Source organism: Hemicordylus capensis, chromosome 2 (assembly GCF_027244095.1).
Source record: "Hemicordylus capensis ecotype Gifberg chromosome 2, rHemCap1.1.pri, whole genome shotgun sequence".
Lineage (NCBI taxonomy): Eukaryota > Metazoa > Chordata > Lepidosauria > Squamata > Cordylidae > Hemicordylus > Hemicordylus capensis.
Genome location: NC_069658.1, coordinates 263670432 through 263694028, shown reverse-complemented (window position 1 = coordinate 263694028; position 23597 = coordinate 263670432). Strand labels below are relative to the sequence as shown.

General features: G+C 45.4%; 1 protein-coding gene across 8 annotated transcripts; it reads right to left on the bottom strand.

Annotated features, from left to right (window-relative positions):
* Positions 1 to 995: 995 nt before the first annotated feature.
* Positions 996 to 22965, bottom strand: LOC128345966 (zinc finger protein 436-like). 8 transcript variants are annotated; one of them, XM_053298714.1, is made up of 6 exons: positions 22608 to 22965; positions 15494 to 15620; positions 10827 to 10940; positions 8567 to 9571; positions 4671 to 4784; positions 996 to 2694 (listed from the first exon to the last, which is right to left on the bottom strand). In XM_053298714.1, exons 2-6 carry the CDS (start codon positions 15618 to 15620, stop codon positions 1496 to 1498), a joined length of 2559 nt encoding a protein of 852 aa, XP_053154689.1. In that variant the 5' UTR covers positions 22608 to 22965; the 3' UTR covers positions 996 to 1495. The 8 variants fall into 8 exon arrangements, with proteins under 8 accessions (XP_053154689.1, XP_053154686.1, XP_053154687.1 ...); XM_053298711.1 differs by having other exon boundaries at positions 22603 to 22964; XM_053298712.1 differs by lacking the exon at positions 22608 to 22965 and adding an exon at positions 22252 to 22583.
* Positions 22966 to 23597: the final 632 nt, after the last annotated feature.

Genomic DNA, 23597 nt, shown 5'->3' with positions numbered 1-23597 from the left:
TTGATATACTTTGAAATTTTGCTTTTATTGCTCCAGTTCTTGGTCAGCTTCCCAAATGCCCTGAAGTTATCCCAGCAGGCTGGGAAAAACCTGTGTTGCAGTGACTCCATGCAGCTTGCATTACTAAGAAGAGAACCTGTTCTGTTCATCAACCATTGGTCTATCTAGCTCAGCATTGTCTAAAGCATGGGTTCTCAACCTTGGGTCCCCAGATGTTGTTGGACTTCAACTCCCATAATCCCCAACCAAAGGCCATTGGGGCTGGGGATTATGGGAGCTGAAGTCTAGGAATGTGCACGGACCGGTTCGGAGGCCATTCTAAAGGCCTCCAGACCGGTCCGGTCACGGGGTGGTTTTGGTTCGGGTGGGGAGTTTGGGGGGTTCCATTAAGGGCGGGGGGGGCTTTACTTACCCCTCCCGCGCTTTCCACACACTGCCGCCGTAATTATTGAAAAAATTGCTCCTCCGATGGCTGTTCCGATTTTTAAAAATGGCTGCCCCCTTGAAGCCCTGGCCCCCTGCTGCTGCCTTGAAGCCCCCTCCCACCCCCTTAAATCTCGCCCCGGGCCCTTAAATCTTGCCCCGATAACATTAAGACGCGGGCGGGCGGCGGGGAGATGTCCTCCCGCCCCCTTCCCTGCTAGGCTGCAAAAGACTTTAGGAAGGCTTCTGCACGCGCACGCGCAGAAGCCTTCCTAAAGTCTTTTGCAGCCTAGCAGGGAAGGGGGCGGGAGGACATCTCCCCGCCACCCGCCCGCGTCTTAATGTTATCGGGGCAAGATTTAAGGGCCCGGGGCGAGATTTAAGGGGGTGGGAGGGGGCTTCAAGGCAGCAGCAGGGGGCCAGGGCTTCAAGGGGGCAGCCATTTTTAAAAATCGGAACAGCCATCGGAGGAGCAATTTTTTCAATAATTACAGCGGCAGTGTGTGGAAAGCGCGGGAGGGGTAAGTAAAGCCCCCCCCGCCCTTAATGGAACCCCCTACCCCAGTGCCGGACCGCAGCTCCGCGGTTCCGTGCACACCCCTACTGAAGTCCAGTAACATCTGGGAACCCCAAGGTTGAGAATCCCTGGTCAGCGGCTCTGCAGGGTTTCAGGCGGATAGTTCCCAGCCTACCTGGAGGTGCCAAGGAAAGAGGGACCTTCTGCATGCAAAACATGAGCTCTACCATTGAACAACGGCCCCATCCCCAGGAATTCCACTCACAGATTAATACTGTATAGGGTCTGCCCTTTGCCCTTTTAACTCTGCACAATAACTTCAATATTAAAAAGGGCTCCATGAGACTTTCATGCTCCAGAGCTTTTGGGGAGATGAAAGATTTGGGTGGGAAGTGACTTGTGTTATTCAAACTTTGAATCTCCAGGTATATCACTATTGGGATTTATAGAGAAATAGTTAGCTCTGATTATATGGACAGAAATTAATAATAGCCAATTATCTTGCAAGTTTTTAATGGATCAAGTGTGGTCCTCGGAGGCAGGTAAAGTTGGTTGCTATTCCTGCTTAAAACAAGATCTCTGGTGCAATTTCAGGTAGGAATTTGCACTGAAGTTTCTGCCACATTTAGAGCACTCAAAAGGTATTTCCTTCCCCATGTGAATACCTTGATGTTCAAGAAGATGTGACTTTATACTGAAGCATTTGTCACACTTAGGACATTTATAAGGCCTTTCTCCTGTGTGTGTCCTTTGGTGGATAATAAGACTTGAACTTTGAGTGAAGCATTTGCCACAGTAAAGGCATTTATGAGGCTTGTCCCCTGTGTGGATTCTTTGGTGTGCAATAAGGCTAGAGTTCTGAGTGAAAGTCTTTCCACAGCTGGTGCATTCATAGGGTTTGTCTCCAGTGTGGATTCTTCTATGCTTAATAAGTGTAGACCTGCTGCTAAAACTTTTTTCACAAACAGGGCATTCAAATGGTTTCTCTCCGGTATGACTTCTGTGGTGTATAATGAGACTAGAGCACAGGCTGAAGCCTTTCCCACAGTCAGGACACTTGTAGGGTCTTTCTCCTGTGTGGATTCTCTGATGGTCAATTAGTTGTGAACTTTGCGTGAAGCTTTTCTCACAGTCGGGACACCTGTATGGCTTCACTCCAGTATGGATTCTCTGGTGCTTAATAAGGTTTGAGCTTTGAGTGAAGCCTTTGCCACAGTCAAGGCACACATAGGGTTTCTCGCCAGTGTGAGTTCTCTGGTGTTTAGTAAGGGTTGACTTGTTGTTGAAGCTTTTCTCACAGTCGGTGCACTGAAATGGTTTCAAACCAGTGTGGATTCTCTGATGAGTGATAAGATCAGAGCTCCGATTGAATCTCTTTTCACAGACAGGGCACTTGTAGTGTTTTTCCACCTTGTGGGTTCTGTGATGTTTAGTAAGAGCCATAAAAGAGTGATAGCTTTTCCCGCATTCAGTGCAGATGTGATGGGTTTCCTGTGGCTCAATTTTGGGAGGAGTTGAGACAGCTTGGGGCGGGTCTTTAAAGCCTGTAGCAAGGAGCTTTTCCTCCTGCTGCATGATGCAGCCTTCAGGAAGAGCCTCTGTCAGCTGCTGATTCTCTCTGGCTTCTGCCTTCTGAGGATCCTGGAAAATATTCCCCTCCAGTTGGTCCCATAACACTCTTTGCCTTGCCAGTGGTTCAGGGTCTTTGTGTGGAGAGGGCATCCTTGGATTCTCTGGGACGGGATCATTGCCTGCTGGAGAAAACAGAGAATCAAGAGAGGAGCCTCCCCATGAGCTTGAACAGAAAGAAAATTTTAAAGTAGGGCTATGTAGGGCTATGAAAAGAATCATTTCTGATTATGAAGTAACAATGATCCGGGAAGTATCCTGGCTTGACACGCTAGCCAGTGTATTTCCCAGATAACTGATTTATTTCACGAGAACCTATGAAGTTGCCTTATACCAAGTCAAACCATTGGTCCAGCTAGCTCAATATCATCTACTCTGATTGGCAGCCCCTCTCCAGGATCTTAGTCTTAAAAGCTATCTGTTTGGTTTGGCCTTCCAGGGTTTTTAATTTGTTGTAAATTGTTTTTAACTGCTGTATTTGTTCAGCTTGGTTCTCCAGGGTTTTTAACTGTTTCAGTGTTTTAACTGTTAATTAGTTTTATGCTGTTTTTATAGTTTTGATTTTAATTGATAATTGCTTTTAATTGGTTTTTATTTTGATGTAAACAGCCCTGTGCCTTTTTTTGGAAGGGTGGTATATGTATATAAATAAAATAAAATAAAATAAAATAAAATAAAATAAAATAAAATAAAATAAAATAAAATAATAGGCAGATGTCTTTCTTATCAGCTGCCACCTGGAAGGACTGAACCTGGGATATTGTGCATGCAAATCATGTCCTCTACAATCAAGCTTTTATTAATTATTATTATTTCTTATTTACACAGTCAGACAGGTGTTATTTACTGATTTGTTTTATCCAGACATCAAGTCCTTCCCAAGGACCTGGGAAGGCTGAATTTTATTATCAATATTGTTGTTATTATTATAGATATTGTCGCAAAATATAGGCTGTTCCCAGTAAAGTTGCTTTTTGTAGTTGGCTGATGGTGATTTCTGTGGCCCCTATGGTGTTGAGGTGCTTTTCAAGGTGTTTTGGAATTGCACCCAGGGCGCCAATTAATACTGGGATTATTTTGGTCTTCTTCTGCCACAGCCTTTTAATTTCAATTTGTAGATCTCTGTATTTTGTTATTTTTTCTATTTCTTTTTCTTCTTTTTCTTTTTCTTGCTTTCAACTGGCAATTAATTAATTAATTAATTAGCAAATGTATAGACTGAGTTTCAACAAAGAAGTTCAGAAACTGGGTTACACAGCACATGAGAAAATAGTTATCTAAAGTGGAACAGAAGAGGGACACCAACAAAAACCACTGAAGGGATGGTGTGTTGGGGTTGGATGGTAACAGTGGCTCTACCCTCATTCCGTGCAAGAGAATCTTCACTTTAAAAGGCACCTCTTTGCTCAGTCAGCAGAAGGGCACTGCCTAGAGCTCCTTGAAAGAAGGATATGGTACAAGTACCATATCATTAGATCAATGAGGTCCAACATTTCTTCACTGGACTACATAAAGCCAGTTCAGATGATATTTTCCATGTGCAATTAGATTCATTTACATGTGCACAAGTGACCATCCCAATTGAAAAGCACACATTCTTTACCCAAGATGTAAATACTAGAGATAATGTAGGATATAAAATGTGCATTAGTCACCATCATGTGATTAGATGATCATCCAGATTGCTAAGAGGTGTTTCCCCCACCATTACTGTTGAGTTTGAATTGTAAACACAACAGTAGCCAGGATAGCATCATCCACTCTAACCGTATTGGTCTGTACATGGCAATTTGTTTTCCAAGTGGGTATAAAATGCCACAGATATACTAACCATGCCTTGAAAGAAACTCCCATAAACTCACTGGGAAGGAAACTCCATGGGGAACTTGTTCCGTTGTTAGCAACTCTTACCATGGGGAAACGTAGAATAAATTTTCAGGAGTTTCTTTCCCCTCTGCTGTCACTAAGGCCAGAAATTGCTTTATTTTAAAAGGAAAAAGTTCAGAGTCTCCCAATTGTGCGCTGATGAGCGCTGGTTGTGGATGCCTCACCTCTGTAGATGTTTTTATCACTAGAGAAGTCTGTTAGAACCGTTTCTTACCTGAGAAGCTGCTTTCTGCTTTTATTCCTTTTTCAGGGCCCTGGAAATGAAAGGTCTCCCAGCTTTCCCTTCCTTCTGCTGGGCACATCGCATCGGCTTCAGGTTTCAGAAATCCTAACGACGAGGTCAGAAACACAAGGAATTAAAATTCATTGCAGATTGTGACATTAGGGTCACTAAGAACAATATAGGTAGTGATGGAAAATGTGTTCAGATATGCCAGCCGTGTCCCAGAGACATCTGGTTGGTTGCTGCTAGAAATGGGAGGCTAGACCAGATGAACTGAGGGCTGCTGGGCTATGTGAATGGGCAGGTGCTTAAAATTATTATTGTATTGTTACTATATTTTGTAAGCCAACCTGAGGATCTTCTGACTGAAAGGCGAGATACCAATCCAGTGTTGGAATTGTCCCCAAAGCTGGCCTTTTTGGCTGCCAGTAAACTATAGCATGTACATTTACAAGCATCTTGAGATTAGTTCTCTCTTTTTTGTTGACAAATCTGACACACAAGATCTGCACATCAAGCTGCTCTTAATAGGCACAGGACAGCAGAGGCAATATGCCACTGAATACCGGCTGCTGGACAGCGAGAGTGAGTTAGGGATATTGTCCTCATGCTCTGCTTGTGGGTTTCCAGAAGGTATTTGGGCTGGTCAATGTTGGAAATGGGCAGTGGGACTAGTTGGCACTTTGGTCTGATCTAGAGATCTTGGGATCTCTTCCAGAGACACCTTTCACTCTTAAAGGAGTGGTAATGTCAGCAACTATTATTTATGTAACATAATTGTATACCACCTACCACCGAAGCTACAGAGAAGGCTCACCTCTGAGTCGTCACCAGACAAGCCGGAAGTCTCTACCCCTTAATCCCAGATATGTGTGGATACCTGCCAGTGTTCCCTCTAAGGTGTGCGCACATGCCTACGCTCACAATTTTTTGATGTCCGCTCAGTTAATTTAGGATCCTGCTCAGGTTGAATCAGGAAGGCCCCATTCTGAATGAAAATGTGCACACACTGCCTTGATACAGATCAAAACCCATTCCACACACAGATGAAAAATATGGGAGAGAACACTGATGCCTGTGCTTTACCCATGTGTGGGTAAACTGTACGTCATGTCACCTGGTTTTTCCAATCTGTGAGACACACAGCTCAGTGTGTGAACTGTGCCCACTGAAAAGTATTGTGTCAGAACTGATCTTCAGTTATATGATGTTTAATGATCTCTTTGGTGTTTAACCAATTCATTCTTGCCACATGCTATATAACCAGCGAGCATTGCACAATCATGTGCAAACTAGCCCTCAGTGAGAAAGGACAGTAATGTAGAGGGGCACTCAGGTGATTTTGGAGCCTGGACCTAAAGGTCTTTGGAGCCCCACCCCCTGATGCAAGCTAAGCATCCTCCTCCTACACACACACACACACACACACACACACACACACACACACACACCCTGTATTTTTAACATGTGGGTTCTTGAGGGCACAAACAGCAACTGAACTCACTAGAATGTAAGAATATAATGCAGATACATTCATGCAAATTTGCATCAGCAGAAACATTTCAACACACAACTGAACATATCCCTATCCCACATATTTCTTTCCCCACTCCCCGCTCTGTTTCTCAGGCAGCTGGCGCAGGTCACAATCACACTCAACCACCTGGCACAGTGTGGGCCAGCAGGAACCACACCACCCAGGACAGACTAAGAAGGATATGGGGGCCCCCAGGGTGGGGGAGGTCCTGGGCTTCAGCCCCAAAGTCCAGGGGTAAGAGTGCCACTGATTCTGGGCAATGCTTACAGACACAAATTGCATAGCGTGATTTGCTGCTTGGCTGGAGAGAGGGAGCACCTCCCAATCACAAGATTTGATATGTTTATTGCGATTGGCAGCTGCTGCAGTCCAACTTCAGAAACGGCTATGGAGTGGAAGGGGGGTAGGATTACTGGAGAATTCTTTTAAGAATGAGCAGTTGCTGTTCATTAAACAGGGGAGAGCTGGTCTTGTGGTAGCAAACATGAACTGTCCCCTTTGCTAAGCAGGCTCCACCCTGACTTGCATTTGGATGGGTGATATTCCCCTTAGGGGATGTGGCCATAGCTCAGTGGAAGAGTCTCTGCCTGCATGCAGAATACCCCAGGTTCAATCCCAGGCATCTCCAAGTGGGGCTGGCAAAGATTCCTGCCTGAAGCCTTGGAGAGCCACTGCCAGTCAGCATAGACAGCACTGAGCTAGATGGACCAATGGTCTGACTCGTATCGGTCAGCTTCCTATGTTCCTAATAGCTTCTGTGTGAGAAAGATTTGGATGGGAAGTGACTTGTGTTATTCAGACTTTGAATCTCCATGCATTTCACTTTTTATTTATTTATTTGTCAAATCTGTACACCGCCCCAAACTTTCGTCTCTGGGCGGTTAACAATAACATAAAACAAGTTAAAACACACACAAAGATCTTATAACAATTTAGGCAATCTAAAAATCAGACACAGATTAAAACCTAAGAATTTAAAAAGCTAAAAAAGTTTGGGTGAAGAGGAGTGTTTTCAAGTGCTTTTTAAAAATTGCCAGAGATGGGGAGCATCATATTTCAGTAGGGAGCGCATTCCACAGTCTTGGGGCAGCAACCGAGAAGGCCTGTCCCCGTGTGGCCACCCGCCAAGCTGGCGGCAACTGGAGATGGACCTCTCCAGATGACCTCAATGGGCGGTGGGGCTCATAATGAAGAAGACGTTCTCTTAAATACCCAGGGCCTAAGCTATTTAGGGCTTTACAGGTTATAACCAGCAATATGTATTTTTCCCGGAAGCCTTTGGGCAGCCAGTGTAGATCTTTCAACACAGGAGTGATACGGTCTCTCCGAGATGACCAGGAGAACAACATGGCTGTTGCATTCTGTACCAACGGAATTTCCGGACTACATGCAAAGGCAGCCCCACATAGAGAGCATTGCAGAACTCAAGTCTGGAGGTTACCAACATATGTACCACTGCTTTGAGATCATTCATTTCAAAAAAATGGGTGCTGCTGGCATATCAGCTGAAGCTGATAGAAAGCCCCTCTGGCCACTGCCTCAACCTGAGATACCAGGGAGAGGTGTGGATCCAGAAGCACTCCTAAACTGCGTACCTGTTCTTTTTGGGGAAGTGTGACCCCATCTAGAAGAGGCAGATCAAAATCGTTTCTGTAGTTCTGACCCCGCACAATAGGTACCTCTGTCTAATCTGAATTCAGTCTCAGTTAATTCTCCCTCATCCAGCCCATGACAGCTTCCAGGCAGGCATTTAGGGAGGTTATGCCATCTCCTGATGATGTTGATATGGAGAAGTAGATCTGAGCAGGGGCATAACAAGGCTGGAGTGGGCCCAGAGACAAAATTTTAAAATGGGCCCCTCACTGATACACACAAACTCACTTCAGCCGCCTCCCCTTGCCTAATGGTAGTTACGCCCCTGGATCTGACTGTCATCAGCATAGTGATAATACCCTGCACCAAATCTCCTGATGTTCTCTTCCCAGTGGTTTCATGTAGATGTTAAAGAGCATTGGAGACAGTATGGAGCCCTGAGGGATGCCACATGTAAGCTCAGATTTCGAGGAGCAACAATCTCCAACAGTTGCTCTTCGAATAAATCCGAATAGACTAACTGTCTATTGGGATTTATAGAGATATAGTAAGCTCTGATTGTATGTACAGAAATTAATAATAGCCAATTATCTCTCGCAAGTTTTTAATGGATCAAGTGTGGTCCCCGGTGGCAGGTAAAGTTGGTTGCTATTCCTGCTTAAACAAGATCTCTGGTGCAATTTCAGGTAGGAATTTGCGCTGAAGTTTCTGCCACATTTAGAGCACTCAAAAGGTATTTCCTTCCCCATGTGAATACCTTGATGTTCAAGAAGATGTGACTTTATGCTGAAGCATTTGTCACACTTAGGGCATTTATAAGGCCTTTCTCCTGTGTGTGTCCTTTGGTGGATAATAAGACTTGAACTTTGAGTGTAGCATTTGCCACAGTGAAGGCATTTATGAGGCTTGTCCCCAGTGTGGATTCTTCTATGATTAATAAGTGTAGACCTGCTGCTAAAACCTTTTTCACAAACAGGACATTCAAATGGTTTCTCTCCAGTATGACTTCTGTGGTGTATAATGAGACTAGAGCACAGGCTGAAGCCTTTCCCACAGTCAGGACACTTGTAGGGTCTTTCTCCTGTGTGGATTCTCCGATGGTCAATTAGTTGTGAACTTTGCGTGAAGCTTCTGTCACAATCAGGACAGCTGAATGGCTTCACTCCAGTATGGATTCTCTGGTGCTTAATAAGGTTTGAGCTTTGAGTGAAGCCTTTGCCACAGTCAAGGCACACATAGGGTTTCTCGCCAGTGTGAGTTCTCCGGTGTTTAGTAAGGGTTGACTTGTTGTTGAAGCTTTTCTCACAGTCGGTGCACTGAAATGGTTTCAAACCAGTGTGGATTCTCTGATGAGTGATAAGATCAGAGCTCCGATTGAATCTCTTTTCACAGACAGGGCACTTGTAGTGTTTTTCCACCTTGTGGGTTCTGTGATGTTTAGTAAAAGCCATAAAAGAGTGATAGCTTTTCCCACATTCAGTGCAGATGAGATGGGTTTCCTGTGGCTCAATTTTGGGAGGAGTTGAGACAGCTTGTGGCGGGTCTTTAAAGCCTGTAGCAAGGAGCTTTTCCTCCTGCTTCATGATGCAGCCTTCAGGAAGAGCCTCTGTCAGCTGCTGATTCTCTCTGGCTTCTGCCTTCTGAGGATCCTGGAAAACATTCCCCTCCAGTTGATCCCATAACACTCTTTGCCTTGCCAGTGGTTCAGGGTCTTTGTGTGGAGAGGGCATCCTTGGATTCTCTGGGACGGGATCATTGCCTGCTGGGGAAAACAGAGAATCAAGAGAGGAGCCTCCCCATGAGCTTGAACAGAAAGATAATTTTAAAGAGAAAGGAGCCACAGTAGGGCTATGAAAAGAATCATTTCTGATTATGAAGTAACAATGATCCGGGAAGTATCCTGGCTTGACCCTCTAGCCAGTGTACTTCCCAGATAACTGATTTATTTCACGAGAACCTATGAAGTTGCCTTATACCAAGTCAAACCATTGGTCCAGCTAGCTCAATATCATCTACTCTGATTGGCAGCCCCTTCTTAGGAAGTCATCTTTCCTATCAGCTGCTACCTGGAGGGACTGAACCTGGAATATTCTGCATGCAAAACTTGTGCGTTATTATTATTCATATGTATAGACTGAGTTTCAACAAAGAAGTTCAGAAACTGGGTTACACAGCACATGAGAAAATAGTTATCTAAAGTGGAACAGAAGAGGGACACCAGCAACAAACTCTGAAGGGATGTTGTGTCGGGGTTGGATGGCAACAGTGGCTCTCCCCTCATTCTGTGCAAGAGAATCTTCACTTTAAAAGGCACCTCTTTGCTCAGTCAGCAGAAGTGCACTGCCTAGAGCTCCTTGAAAGAAGGATATGGTACAAGTACCATATCATTAGATCAATGAGGTCCAACATTTCTCCACTGGATTACATCAAGCCAGTTCAGATGATATTTTCCATGTGCAATTAGATTCATTTACATGTGCACAAGTGACCATCCCAATTGAAAAGCACACATTCTTTACCCAAGTTGTAAATACTATGGATAATGTAGGATATAAAATGTGCATTAGTCACCATCATGTGATTAGATGATCATCCGGATTACTAAGAGGTGTTTCCCTCACCATTACTGTTGAGTTTGAATTGTAAACACAACAGAAGCCAGGATAGCATCATCCACTCTACCCGCATTGGTCTGTACACGGCAATTTGTTTTCCAAGTGGGTATAAAATGCCACAGATATACTAACCATGCCTTGAAAGAAACTCCATAAACTCACTGGGAAGGAAACTCCATGGGGAACTTGTTCCGTTGTTAGCAACTCTTACCATGGGGAAACGTAGAATAAATTTTCAGGAGTTTCTTTTCCCTCTGCTGTCACTAAGGCCAGAAATTGCTTTATTTTAAAAGGACAACGTTCAGAATCTCCCAATTGTGCGCTGATGAGCGCTGATTGTGGATGCCTCACCTCTGTAGATGTTTTTAATCACTAGAGAAGTCTGTTAGAACCGTTTCTTACCTGAGAAGCTGCTTTCTGCTTTTATTCCTTTTTCAGGGCCCTGGAAATGAAAGGTCTCCCAGCTTTCCCTTCCTTCTGCTGGGCACATCGCATCGGCTTCAGGTTTCAGAAATCCTAACAACGAGGTCAGAAACACAAGGAATTAAAATTCATTGCAGATTGTGACATTAGGGTCACTAAGGACAATATAGGTAGTGATGGAAAATGTGTTCAGATATGCCAGCCGTGTCCCAGAGACATCTGGTTGGTTGCTGCTAGAAATGGGAGGCTAGACCAGATGAACTGAGGGCTGCTGGGCTATGTGAATGGGCAGGTGCTTAAAATTATTATTGTATTGTTACTATATTTTGTAAGCCAACCTGAGGATCTTCTGACTGAAAGGCGAGATACCAATCCAGTGTTGGAATTGTCCCCAAAGCTGGCCTTTTTGGCTGCCAGTAAACTATAGCATGTACATTTACAAGCATCTTGAGATTAGTTCTCTCTTTTTTGTTGACAAATCTGACACACAAGATCTGCATATCAAGCTGCTCTTAATAGGCACAGGACAGCAGAGGCAATATACCACTGAATACTGGCTGCTGGACAGCGAGAGTGAGGGAGGGATATTGTCCTCATGCTCTGCTTGTGGGTTTCCAGAAGGTATTTGGGCTGGTCAATGTTGGAAATGGGCGGTGGGACTAGTTGGCACTTTGGTCTGATCTAGAGATCTTGGGATCTCTTTCAGAGACACCTTTCACTCTTAAAGGAGTGGTAATGTCAGCAACTATTATTTATGTAACATATTTGTACACCACCTACCACTGAAGTCTCTGGGCAGTTTACAGCAATAAAACAAACCCAGAAATTTTGACAGTCAACACATATTTTTTTTTAAAAAAGTATTAAATACCCATAAAAACTACCAAATAGCTTGGCTGAAGAGATGTGTCTTTAGTTGTTTCCTAAAGGTCAAGCGGAATGGAGCAGCTCTAATCTCAGCAGGAAGTGTCTTCCAAAGCCCTGGGGCCACTACAGAGAAGGCTCACCTCTGAATCTCCACCAGACAAGCCGGGTGTCTCTACTTGCTAATCCCAGATATGTGTGGATACCTGTCAGTGTTCCCTCTAAGGCATGCGCATATGCCCTACACTCACAATTTTTTTGATGTCCGCTCAGCTAATCTGGGATCCCGCTCAGGTTGAATCAGGAAGGCCTCACTCTGAATGCATATGATGCACATACACTGCCTTGATACTCCCACCCAGAACAAAACTCATTCTGCACCCCGATGAAAAAAATTAGCGAGCACACTGATGCCTGTGCTTTACTCATGTATGGGGAAACTGTACGTGATGTCACCTGGTTACTCCAATCTGTGAGACACGCAGCTCAGTGTGTGAACTGTGCCCACTGAAAAGTACTGTGTCAGAACTGATCTTCAGTTATATGATGTTTAATGATCTCTTTGGTGCTCAACCAATTCATTCTCGCCACATGCTATATAACCAGCGAACATTGCACAATCATGTGCAAACTAGCCCTTGGTGAAGAAGGACAAACTTTCTGCGCTGTGGGGCACACTTAGGTAATTTTGGAGCCTGGACCTAAAGGCCTTTGGAGGCCCCCCACCATCAACTTAGGGCCTCCCACTGCAAGCTAAGCATCCTCATCCTACCCACACACTGTAACACACACAGTATTTTTAACACGAGGGTTCTTGAGGGCACAAACAGCAACCGAACTCACTAGAATGTAAGAATATAACACAGGTATATTTTTGCAAATATGCATTAGCAGAAACATTTCAACACACAACTGAAGATATTCCTATCCCACATCCTCCTTTCCCCCCCTCTGTCTCTAAAGCAGCTGGCACAGGTCAGAATCACACTCGGCCAACCAGCACAGCATGGGCCAGCAGCAACCACACCATCCAGGACAGAGTAAGAATGATTTGAGGGCCCCCAGGGGGTGTGGAGGCCCTGGACTTCGGCCCCAAAGTCCAGGGGTGAGAGTGTCACTGATTCTGTGCAATGCTTACCGACACTCTGCTCTCCTTCATTTGCTCAGCAGCTAAGCCCCGGCATTCAAAATAGATCTGGAGGCTGAGCAATATTGTGCCCTCACTCAGATTAAATCCCAAATCCGTCTAAGAATCTGAATAATTGCAACTGAGACATGAAGCACAGCATGTAGAAGCTGCCTTGCACTAAGTGAGACTATTGCTCCGCCCCTTGTGACTGTGTTATGCCCATCCCAGTCCTCATGGCCATTTCAACTGTTATAACTTCCGTCTACCCATATTCGGTTTGAATACAGGCATTTTTATCCCAGCAGCTGTGAGGAAGGAAATTGCACCCAGGGTAAAAAGGCAAAGCGTGCTATCAGGTCGATTTCAACTCCTGGCGCCCACAGAGCCCTGTGGTTTTCTGTGGTAGAATACAGGAGGGGTTTACCATTGCCTCCTCCTGCACAGTATGAGATGATGCCTTTCAGCATCTTCCTATATCAGTACTGAAAACTACACTTGCTGAAAGGTTCATAAATGGCCTTGCTGACTGTGACTGCGGCTTTGAAAGCTAGATTAGTAGAATCCCGAGTCCCATGTTACATTTATGTATTCGAGCCATAGCTTAGGAAAGGATGAGCACAGATCTGTAACTCCTGTATTTCTGATATATGCTGTTGTCATTGCTCCTGGCATGCTCACTCTGTTTGGGAAAATAGCCCAGTTGTGACCTTACTCCTCTCCCCTTCCCCTCCTAAATCCTCACTATGAAGTGTCAGTAAATGACTTAGTGGCCAAGGGGCCAGGAAGGAAAGGGACAGTAGTTTGACAACTAGTGCTTATCAATCAGAGCCTTTTGGATGGGACGGTATAGAAATATAATAAATAAATAAAGGCCGAAGACCAGAGCGAGGGAGAGAATGGCAACAACTCATCTGAAACTTCCTGCACCAAGCTATAAAGAACAGGAGAGGACGACTATAATTTGGAGCCATTTGTAACAACAGCCCAGAGGGTGAGAAACAAACAACATACTCTGAGACCAGAAGGAAGGCATCGGAGATGACATAATTACACCCCTGATTGATGTGAGCATTGACTACCCCACCCAGACCATCAAAGGGCAGGAGGAGTATAAGACTTTGAGGTATTGCCAGAGGGCAGGTCCAGGAGGCATGTCTTCACCCTCTCCAACACTGCAGCACTCCTTGAAACCCAGCTTCGTGCACACCATCTTTTCTCGGAACCCTAGCATCTTCAGTCAATGGGAGAAACCAATGAAACCACTGGCCATTCATTGGTTTTCCTGCTCCTTTGGTAATGGTCTCCCCACTTCCCCTTCTTCCCTCTCTCATCTCCTTTGCCAGATAGACTTGCTTGTATTTTGGTTAGAAGGATTAGCTTTTGCTAGCCGGGACCCAATACCCATTGCAATTCTTTGAATCCATTTCTTTAAATAGAACGACAAAAGACACCCCTCGTCTGGTTCCTTGCATCTCCTCAGACATCCATTGGCCAAACCTCTCAAGACAGGGCAGCGCAACCCAAACTCTCGGGGCAAGGGAAGGATCACCCTTACTGGGTACAACCCCTTGGGAACCAGAGTGGGGTGCAGAGCCCCTGAAGTCCCCCGGACTACAGTCAAACGGTGAGTTGGTGAAGGCCCTTGGACTAAAGTGCAACAGTGCATAACAACTGGCAGCAGTTTTGCAAGGCTTACTTTTTCACTGGAAACATCAGGGATTGAACAGCGTTTGTTTTCAGAGGGAAGCACCATAAACTTTAAAGCCCTTAATGGTTTAGACCCGGGGTATCTGAGGGACCGCCTGCTCCCAAGGGTTGTTGCCCGCTTGACAAGGTCATCTTTGGGGGCTCTGCTCCGGGTGCCGACAATGAAGGAGGCTTGGCTGTCGTGCACGTGGGACACGGCCTTCTCTGTTGCTGCCCCCAGACTTTGGAATGCTCTCCCAGTGGCCATTCGCTCCTCGGACTCCATCACAGTTTTTAGAAAGCTTGTTAAATCTTGGCTTTTTATCCAGGCTTTTACATGACTGTTTCTATGCTGCTTCTATTTGTTTTTACCCTTTTATAGTTTTTATGCTTGTATTTTATAGTTTTTAAATTAGATTTGTTTTATATTTTTAGCTTAATATTTTTATTGTCATTTTATTGTATGTTTTTTAACTTTTGTAAACCGCCTTGGGGTTGTTTTTAATGAAAGGCGGTATATAAATGCAACAATCAATCAATCAATCAATCAAATCAAATAACTGTGATGGCAGACACTTCTGTGACTGGCAGCCTAGGGTGATCCAGGCTGCCACCGATCACGGAAGTGCTTGCAGCCACAGTTACAGGGCTTCCCTTTGTAAACAAGCACAGCTGTTTTGGTGAGCAGCGCAGCGAGGGAGGCGACATGCCAGGGCTGAACTTCCGACCCACTTTCAGCACTTGTAAGTGTGTGCAGCGGCATTATTTTGAATGCCTGGACAGGGCTCTCTTCATTTTCTTTTTCAAAACAAGAGCAAGTTTCTCTACCTTATTATCATTTTAATAAATCTAGACAGTTGGTGCTAAGAACTATTAGGAAAGGGGGTCCAAAAGGGTACTGAAACAAATGCAAATTGGATTGGTCAGATTCTAGAATTTCTGTTACTTGAGAGGGGAGAATCCTTACCTAGGGAGGCAACGTTTTCATAATTCTCCTGCATGATGCTCCAGTAAAGAGCCTTCTCTTCAGATTCTAGAAGAGGCCACTCTTTCTCAGTGAAAGACGCAGTCACATCCTCAAAGGTAATCGGCATCTACGAGACAGAAAAGAAAGCAGCCCAATGAAATGGTCAGGTATGATATGTTTAGTTTATTATCTCTGCTGCCATCCCCTTGACCACTATCTTGGATGTGTGTATTGGGATAAAGAATACCAGGCGGAGGCTGAAGCAATCCAAATTCCCAGCGAGAATGTAAGAACTGCCTTCCTGGATCAGACCAAAGATCCATTTAATTTAGCAGGATATGCCCGAGAACTTCACAAGCAAGGGGATGGGGATGATGATGATGATGACGACGACGACGACAGCTTTACCTGATCTCAGAATCTGGTAATCATTATGTTTATGTACAGAGGTCCAGTTTAGCAATTGATAGCTCTACCCTCTATGACTTGCTGTAGTTCTCAGAGCACTCAGCTAGACCAAGGCGATCCAAGTTCAGATGCCAATAGGTGAGGCCCAGTCGCATATTCATATGTTACTGGCTTCCACTCATTAGCATTTGAACTTGGATTGCCTTGGTCTAGCTGAGTGCTAAACCAAGGAGAACCAATTGCAGCAAACCACAGACCTATCAAGCTGCCTTATACCAGGTCAAACCATCCATTGGTTCATCTAGCTCAGTAGGGTTTACACTGATTAGCAGCAGTTCTCTAAAGTTTCAGAGGGGGATCTTTCCCATTTCTACCTGGCTCTATTGAGGATTGAACCTGGGACCTTCTACAAACAAAGTATATACTCTTCCACTGAGCTACAACCTTATCTCCAAGTCACTGAGTGACAGCCTACTTCACAGAGTTGTTGTGAGAATAAAATGGGATCATTTGGCATTTGGAAGGGACTTTGGAGGTATTTTAGTCCAAACCCCTGCTCAGGGCAGGAAGAGGGGTGGGATAAAAATGTGTTAAATAATTATAATTGAGCAGGAAATTTCTAGAGTTGTTAACAAGGATAATGTTGAAACCCACCCTGAGCGCTTAGGACAGGAGAGGAAAGAAACCTAAGGGTCCAATCCAGCAGGAAATTTCCCTATGCAAGCCCCATTGGAATGAATTGGAGCTGCACAATAGCACACTGGTACAGCCCCAATTCAATTTTTATCTATATAACTCTGTAAAATAAAGGACCACACACTAGACATGGCTACTCAGAGACTTTCCCACCAGTCCATGCTTCTATCAATCCTTTAAAATATGAGTGAACATACAACATTTTAAAAAAAATTGGTCACCCAGTGCCAGGGCTGCAGAAATCCACTAGTCTACTAGTCTGTGGCGAGTGAAAAATGATGCCTGATGAGTGGAAAACGTCTTGATGAGCAATGTACCAACATAGTTTGACTAATAAAATATTTTGTCTGGCTGATAAACTGAGCCAACATTTCTTCACCCCTGCCCAATACATCAGGTCTCAGGGACTTCTTCAAAGGAAAGGGAGAAAGGGCAAGGATACTGTCCCTCCGCTGTCCTAGGAAAATTGGCTTGTTCCCAGCAAGCCTTTAATCAATGCTAGGATTGCCAGCTATTCCCCCCACCCTGACAGGGCTGCTGTGCCTTTAACAGTCCCATGGAAAGCAGAAACTCAGCTGTGATGGGAAATGTTTAGTGTTCTTTATTTCTGCCAGTCATGCAGCTGTTAAAAACACAAGAGCTGTGCTTGGGGGGCAAGGGGAAGTTGACCAAAAAAAAAAAAAAGTGGTTAATGGATGTGCCAGCCTCTCATCAAATTTGTCTCATGCCCCAGCCATTAGAAAAATTATATAGGAACTGTTATGTAGGATGATGTAGTGCAGTGATTACAGCAAATGAGTAGGACTGGGGGGGCTTGGATTCAAATTCCTACTCAGCCATGAAGCTCACTAGTATATCTTACCCAAATCACTATCACTCAGCCTAGCCTACCTTGCAGGGTTATTGTGAGGATGTGGGGGGAGAACCATGTGTACCATTGCAAGTTTCTCAAAAGAAGAGTGGAATAATGGTGGTGGTAATAAATAAATAATAATAATATCACCCTTCAGGCAAATGGTGGGTTTTGCTAACTTTGTGCACCAGGCATTTAGGTACATGGACAGTAAAAGAGGAAAAGGTGATGCCTCTGCTTGCCTTCCCTCCATCCTGCACTCATTACCTGAGCTGTCTTGGCAGCCTCTTGCTCCTGCAGGTAAGCCTCAGCCAGCTGATCTGCCTCCTCTCTGCTGCACGGCTCTTTTGCTCTCACCCAGGCCTGCACATCTGTGGGCACCAGAAGCAGGCACTGCGCCTGGACGACCCAATCCACAATCTGCTCCTTGCTGTGCTGCTGGGGACCAGTGTTCCCTCTAGCAGGAATTTCCAGATGCTGCTGACTACAACTCCCAGAATCCCCAGCCAAAGGCCATTGCAGCTGGGGATGCAGGGAGTTGTAGTGGACAACATCTGGGAATCCCTGTTAGAGAGAACACTGCTGGGGACGCAGCCACTGGTGAGCTGCCACACTCAGCCAGGAGAGCGTCCCTCAGGGAGTTTCTCCTGCACAGAAACTCTGCTGACTGGCTTCCTCCCTACCCTGGGGTTGCGAGGGTGGGTGGGCATAAATGGCTTCCTTTCCAACAGAATGGCTGCCAAGCAAGCCTTTTCCCAAGGGGTGACAGAGCTCAGGCTGCTCCCAGGGCAGGAAGGCTGCTAGGGAAGGAACAGTACCTTCCTCAGGCCAGCTGCCATGTGGGCTCCATGGGCCCCATACATCAAAGATCTTCTGCCTCTGAGAGACTAGAAAGAGGTGTTGCAAATGCCCTCAGTGAGAACTTGGCAGCCTATCGGGAGGAGAAATGCAAAAAAGAAAAAGGAAAAAAAATCAGACAAAATTCAAAAAAATTTCTTTGCTGTTTGCTTCCTTGACCAACAGACAAAAGCTCTTTCAGGATATTTTGTGACTGAAACGAGTTGGGGAATGTCAGTATCATCCAGTCAATAAGCCTGTCTTGCTCTGTTGCCTTTTTTCATGTGCGGCATGTCCCCTCTTCATCAAAAGGATTGATTGATTAAGTGCCGTCAAGTTGGTGTCGACTCATCATCAAAAGATACTTCCTGACAAATAAGACCAAATGGCTCTCTAGATCCTCTTTTACTCAGTCCCTATTCACACATTATGTTGGCCACAACGGCCAGTCAGATGCCAGTGTTGCTGGTGTCTATCTTGTTTCTTTTTCGATGGTGAGCCCTTTGGGGACAGGGATCCATCTTATTTATTTACAAGTAAATTTTAGCCCGTTAAATAACGGGCGCTAGGAAGGGAAGGGCAAATCAGCGGCCGGGCAGACTCTGGGGGTCCGCCCCTGCCTCACATTCCCGGCCGGTCTCCCCGGCCGGGCAAGGGCCCCAAGGACTCCCAGCCGCCCGGCTTTGGCAGCGGCGCCAGGCCTCGGCGGCGGCTCCGCCGCCACCTCAGCCGGCTTCCCCCGCCGCCTCCTCCCCCCACCCGGCTTCGGCGGCACAGCCAGGCAGCGGCCATGGCTCCGCTGCCGCCTTGGCCGCACCTCGGCCAGTGTCCCCCGCCGCCGCTTACCCGGCTTCTTCGGGGCGGCCGCTTCTGGCCGCCCAAGATGGACACCGGGTCCTGTTGTTCATGCTTCCCTTGCTCTGTTCTGGGCATGCGCAAAGCGCATGCCCAGAACAGGCGAGGCACAAACGCACGCTTGGTGTCCGTCCACGGACGGACACCAAGCGTTTTATTAGAGAAGATTATTTCTCTGTGTAAACCGCCCTGAGCCATTTTTGGAAGTTGAATGAATGAATAAAAAATAGAAGTTGAATGAATGAATAAAGAGCCCACTTGTCTTCCATCTGCTGGCATCCAGAGGTTTTTAAGGCGCTGCAAGATTATTTGACATTTATTTATTGAACATAGTTGTATACCACCCCAAACACAAGTCTCTGGGCAGATTACAACAACAAATAAAAAGGTTAAAACATCACAACAATTTAAAATGTTAAAACTATTAGAAATCACCCCATTATTAAAACAGTATCTAATTAAAAGCCGGGGTGAACAAATGTGTCTTGACTGCCTTTTTAAGAGTTGTAAGAGATGGGGAGGCTCTTATTTCAGCAGAGAGCATGTTCCAAAGCCTTGGGGCAGCAATGGAGAAGGCCCATCCCTGAGTAGCCACAAGACAAGCGGTTTTTGTTTATTCATTTGCCTGCCCCATTCATACAATTGGTGTGTGTGGGGGGAGGGAGTGGGGTGTCTAATTTTATTTCTTTATTAAATTTTCATCCCACTCTTCCTCCTAGGGCTCAGGCAGCATACATAGTTCCACTTTATCCTCACAACAGCCCTCTCTGCTGGGCTGAGAGAGTATGGCTGACCTAAGATCACCCGGTGAATTTCATGGCCAAGTAGGAACTCTGGTCACTCTGGCCCACATTCAACACTCTAGCCCAGGAGTAGTCGACCCAAGGCTCTCTAGCTGTTGTTGGACTACAACTCCATCATCCTCACCACAACTATTACTGGGGATGATGGGACTTGTAGTTCAACAACAGTTGGAGAGACTCAGGTTGACTGTGGCAGGACTTCCATCCCCTTTTAGGCAGCTGTGTGTTCAGCAGCATTCTTTTAACCATTGTACAACACTGCCTCTTTTTATTTTATTTTTTTAAAACATCAACAGCAGTGCTGGGGTAAGGGGAGCCAGACCCTTGCCCACCGTACCCCTCTATGCTCTGACAGTTCAAGCACTTTTCTCCCACCTCAACTCAGATAAGTGCACCAGAATGCAGAGAAAAGTGCTTGAAGGGAAGGAGGAAGTTAGATATGCTAATTTTAGAGTCCAATTCACTAGATGCCACTACCTCACAGGATTGTTGTGCAAATAAAAGTAGGGAGAGAGAGAATAATTCATGCTGACCCCTGCTGACTGAGAAAAGAGGGCACTTTTTAAAAATGGCCTGGGGGATAGTAACTGGCCCTATCCAACCCCAGCACAGCATCCCTCTGGTGGCTGTTGCTGGTATCTGCCTTATATTTCTTTGAGCCCTTTATCTATTCTATTAATTCTAGTGGGTGTGTCTTGGAATGTGTGTCCCAGAGCCCAGCTGATTGGCTGGGCGGCGGACACACCTGATTGGCTGAGGCACACCCAGGACATGGAGGCCAGAGGTGATGGGCAGCGGAGGCAAGGTCCAGGAGGGGGGAAAGAAAGTGGGGAGTGGGGTGGGCTGGTCCCAGAAGCAGAGACTGGGGCAGAAGGTGGGGAGGAAGAGGTAACCACCGGCCCCAAAGAGCGCACAGATGCTCTGTGTGGGGTTGGCTAGTTTATTTTTATTTATTTTTAAATTTATATACCACCTTTCATTAAAATAATCACAAGGCGGTTCACATAGAAAAAGTTAAAACAAGACTATAAAAATCACACAATTAAAATATGCTAGAATATCAAAACAGATCTAATTATTTTTTTTAATACATACATAAAATACATGCAAAAACATCCCCTTTGGGGACAGGGAGACATTTATTTACATCTATGTAAACTACTTTTGGAACTTTTGTTTAAAAGTGGCATGTCGTATTTATATGCTATTCATCGCTATTAATTGTATTCATACACTATCTTCAGCTCCTTGGAGGAAGGGCTGAATAACGAACACAATAATAATCACAGACAACTGTACCTGTTTTCCTCCCTCCACTTTTCAGACTTAAATGAAACAACTAACTTTTGTAAGTGTCTAAAATGAGAAGTACCCGAAAACCACACTCTTGGATCTGAAGCCCTCATTCTTAAAACTAGACATCTGGGGGGTTGGCTGTGCTGAAAGAAAGGTCCTCTGAACCTATTCAGAGGCACTGGGCAGCATCCAGGCTACATTACTCCTGCGTAATTTCTTCTGGATTTGAAATTATCAAAATTAAGTAGTCCTATAGGGGAACTAGTCACCTTAAGGGGCACAGCGGAGAAATGCTCGACTAACAAGCAAAGGTTGCCGGTTTGAATCTCTGCTGATACTATATCGGGCAGCAGCAATATAGGAAGATGCTGAAAGGCATCATCTCATACTGCATGGGAGGAGGCAATAGTAAACCTCTCCCGTATTCTACCAAAACCAACCACAGGGCTCTGTGGGTGCCAGGAGTCGAAATCGACTTGACGGCACACTTTACCTTATAGGGTAACTAATAGCAGTACTACTACTACTATTTATATACCAAGGGCTCACCATTAACACCAGCAACAACCACTGGAGATATGTTGTGTTAGGATTGGATAGGGACACTTGCTCTCCCTCCATTACATGCAAGAGAACCGTCACTTTAAAAGGTGCATCTTTGCTCAGGTAGCCGGGATAAGTATTGAGTAACTTCGTCTGGACGCCGCTCTTTATCATAAATTCAGTTTCTTAAAGGGGAAGCACTGATACTGGAAATAGGTCAGACCCTTTTAAAAAGCCAAATTCTGGATTACTGCCCTTATTTCACACGAGTATACCCCTCAGATTCTGGCAACAGTCTCAGAGGAACACGGTCTGAAACTGAGCCCGGGCATGACTTGTGTGTGTGGAAGGGGGATTTTAATCTGGGACTCTTAGATTATATTATGGTTATGATTTCACCGGATTAATTTCCCCACTATACAAGGATGCGATCTTCCGTGTCTGCCCTAGGTGTCCCCGCGACTTACTGTTATCCCGCCCCTTTCATCCTGTCTGCTCCCCTCCTTTCCTTTGCACGGCCTTTCCCCGTGTTTGGGAAATTTAGTTCTTGGCCGGTTCTTGCGGGCTTTATCCTCTCAGCTCGGAGGACGGAATGGCGGAAAAGGGTCAAGCAAGGCTCTGGGGCTCCCACGGCATTTCCGCCCAAGCATCTCCCTCAAAAGTCAAGAAGGCGCCGGCGTCCGGCCATTAAAAGGTTAATGGCAGAAGAAGAGCTAGGAAAAATGTGTTCAGGCGGTCACCAGTCTCCACCACGGTCCGAAAGGCACTCACACCAAAGCTGCATAGAAAAGTTCTTCCCATCCGGACCCAATACAGACCTGACCTGGGGTGCAGAAGCCGCCGAAATCCCGAAGAAGCTCACAGACGGAGTCAGTCTACTTAACCCAGGAAGATCATTCCTGGTCCTGGTTTGGAAAAAGAAAAAAAAAAAAAGGGAAGAAAGAGAGGGGGAGAAATAAAGAGGAGAGTAATTTCCTCTGCTTTTTCCTCAAACAGAGCCCTCTAGTGGGGAAACGGCAAAGAATCCTGCGAGCTCCTCATTTCTTTTCGTGAAATCCGAAGCCTCTTTAGATGTCTCTTACCACAGCCAGTGCTTAAACTCGAGGCCAGGACATAATATCTATGCATCTCATACTACGCGGGAGGAGGCAGTGATAAAGCCTTCTGTATTCTACCAAAGACAACCACAGGGCTCTGTGGTCGCCAGACTCGACGGCACACTTCACTACAGGCATAAAGGGGCGTGATTTAAGCAGTTGTTCGCTCTCCCGAGGTAACGATGGGAATTGTAGTTCTGTGAGGAGGCGCTTGGGTCCTCTAACAGAGTTCTCTACATGCTCATAAAACTATAATTAGCAGGGTTCTTTGTGGTGGACAGCATAACAGTTAAACTGGTATCAAACCTTTACCTTGTGTGTAAATCGGGTCCATTATATAGGTTTCACTTACCAATTTATAGGCTCAAAGTGGCTGGCTGTCTGGGTCAAAACTGTGGTCAGGGTGAAGTGACTGTATAACTGCTTCCCTGAGCACAACTTACCAATTAATTTGTGTTTATAACAATTCCAAAGCTGTTGTACCTCACTGCACAATTTAGAGTAGTATTTAATGAGGGGCAGTTTGGATTTTCTTCCTAACAGTAATTGTGCAGTGATGAGCAACATGCCAGATGGGAGAGATATGACAGGCACATGGCAATATCTGAACCAGCTGTGATAGGCAGGTAAAAATGTGTAATGTGTATATTATACATTTGCAAAACAATAAACAGGTTCCCTGGATCAGAAGACTTGCATTTAAATAACTATGGAAA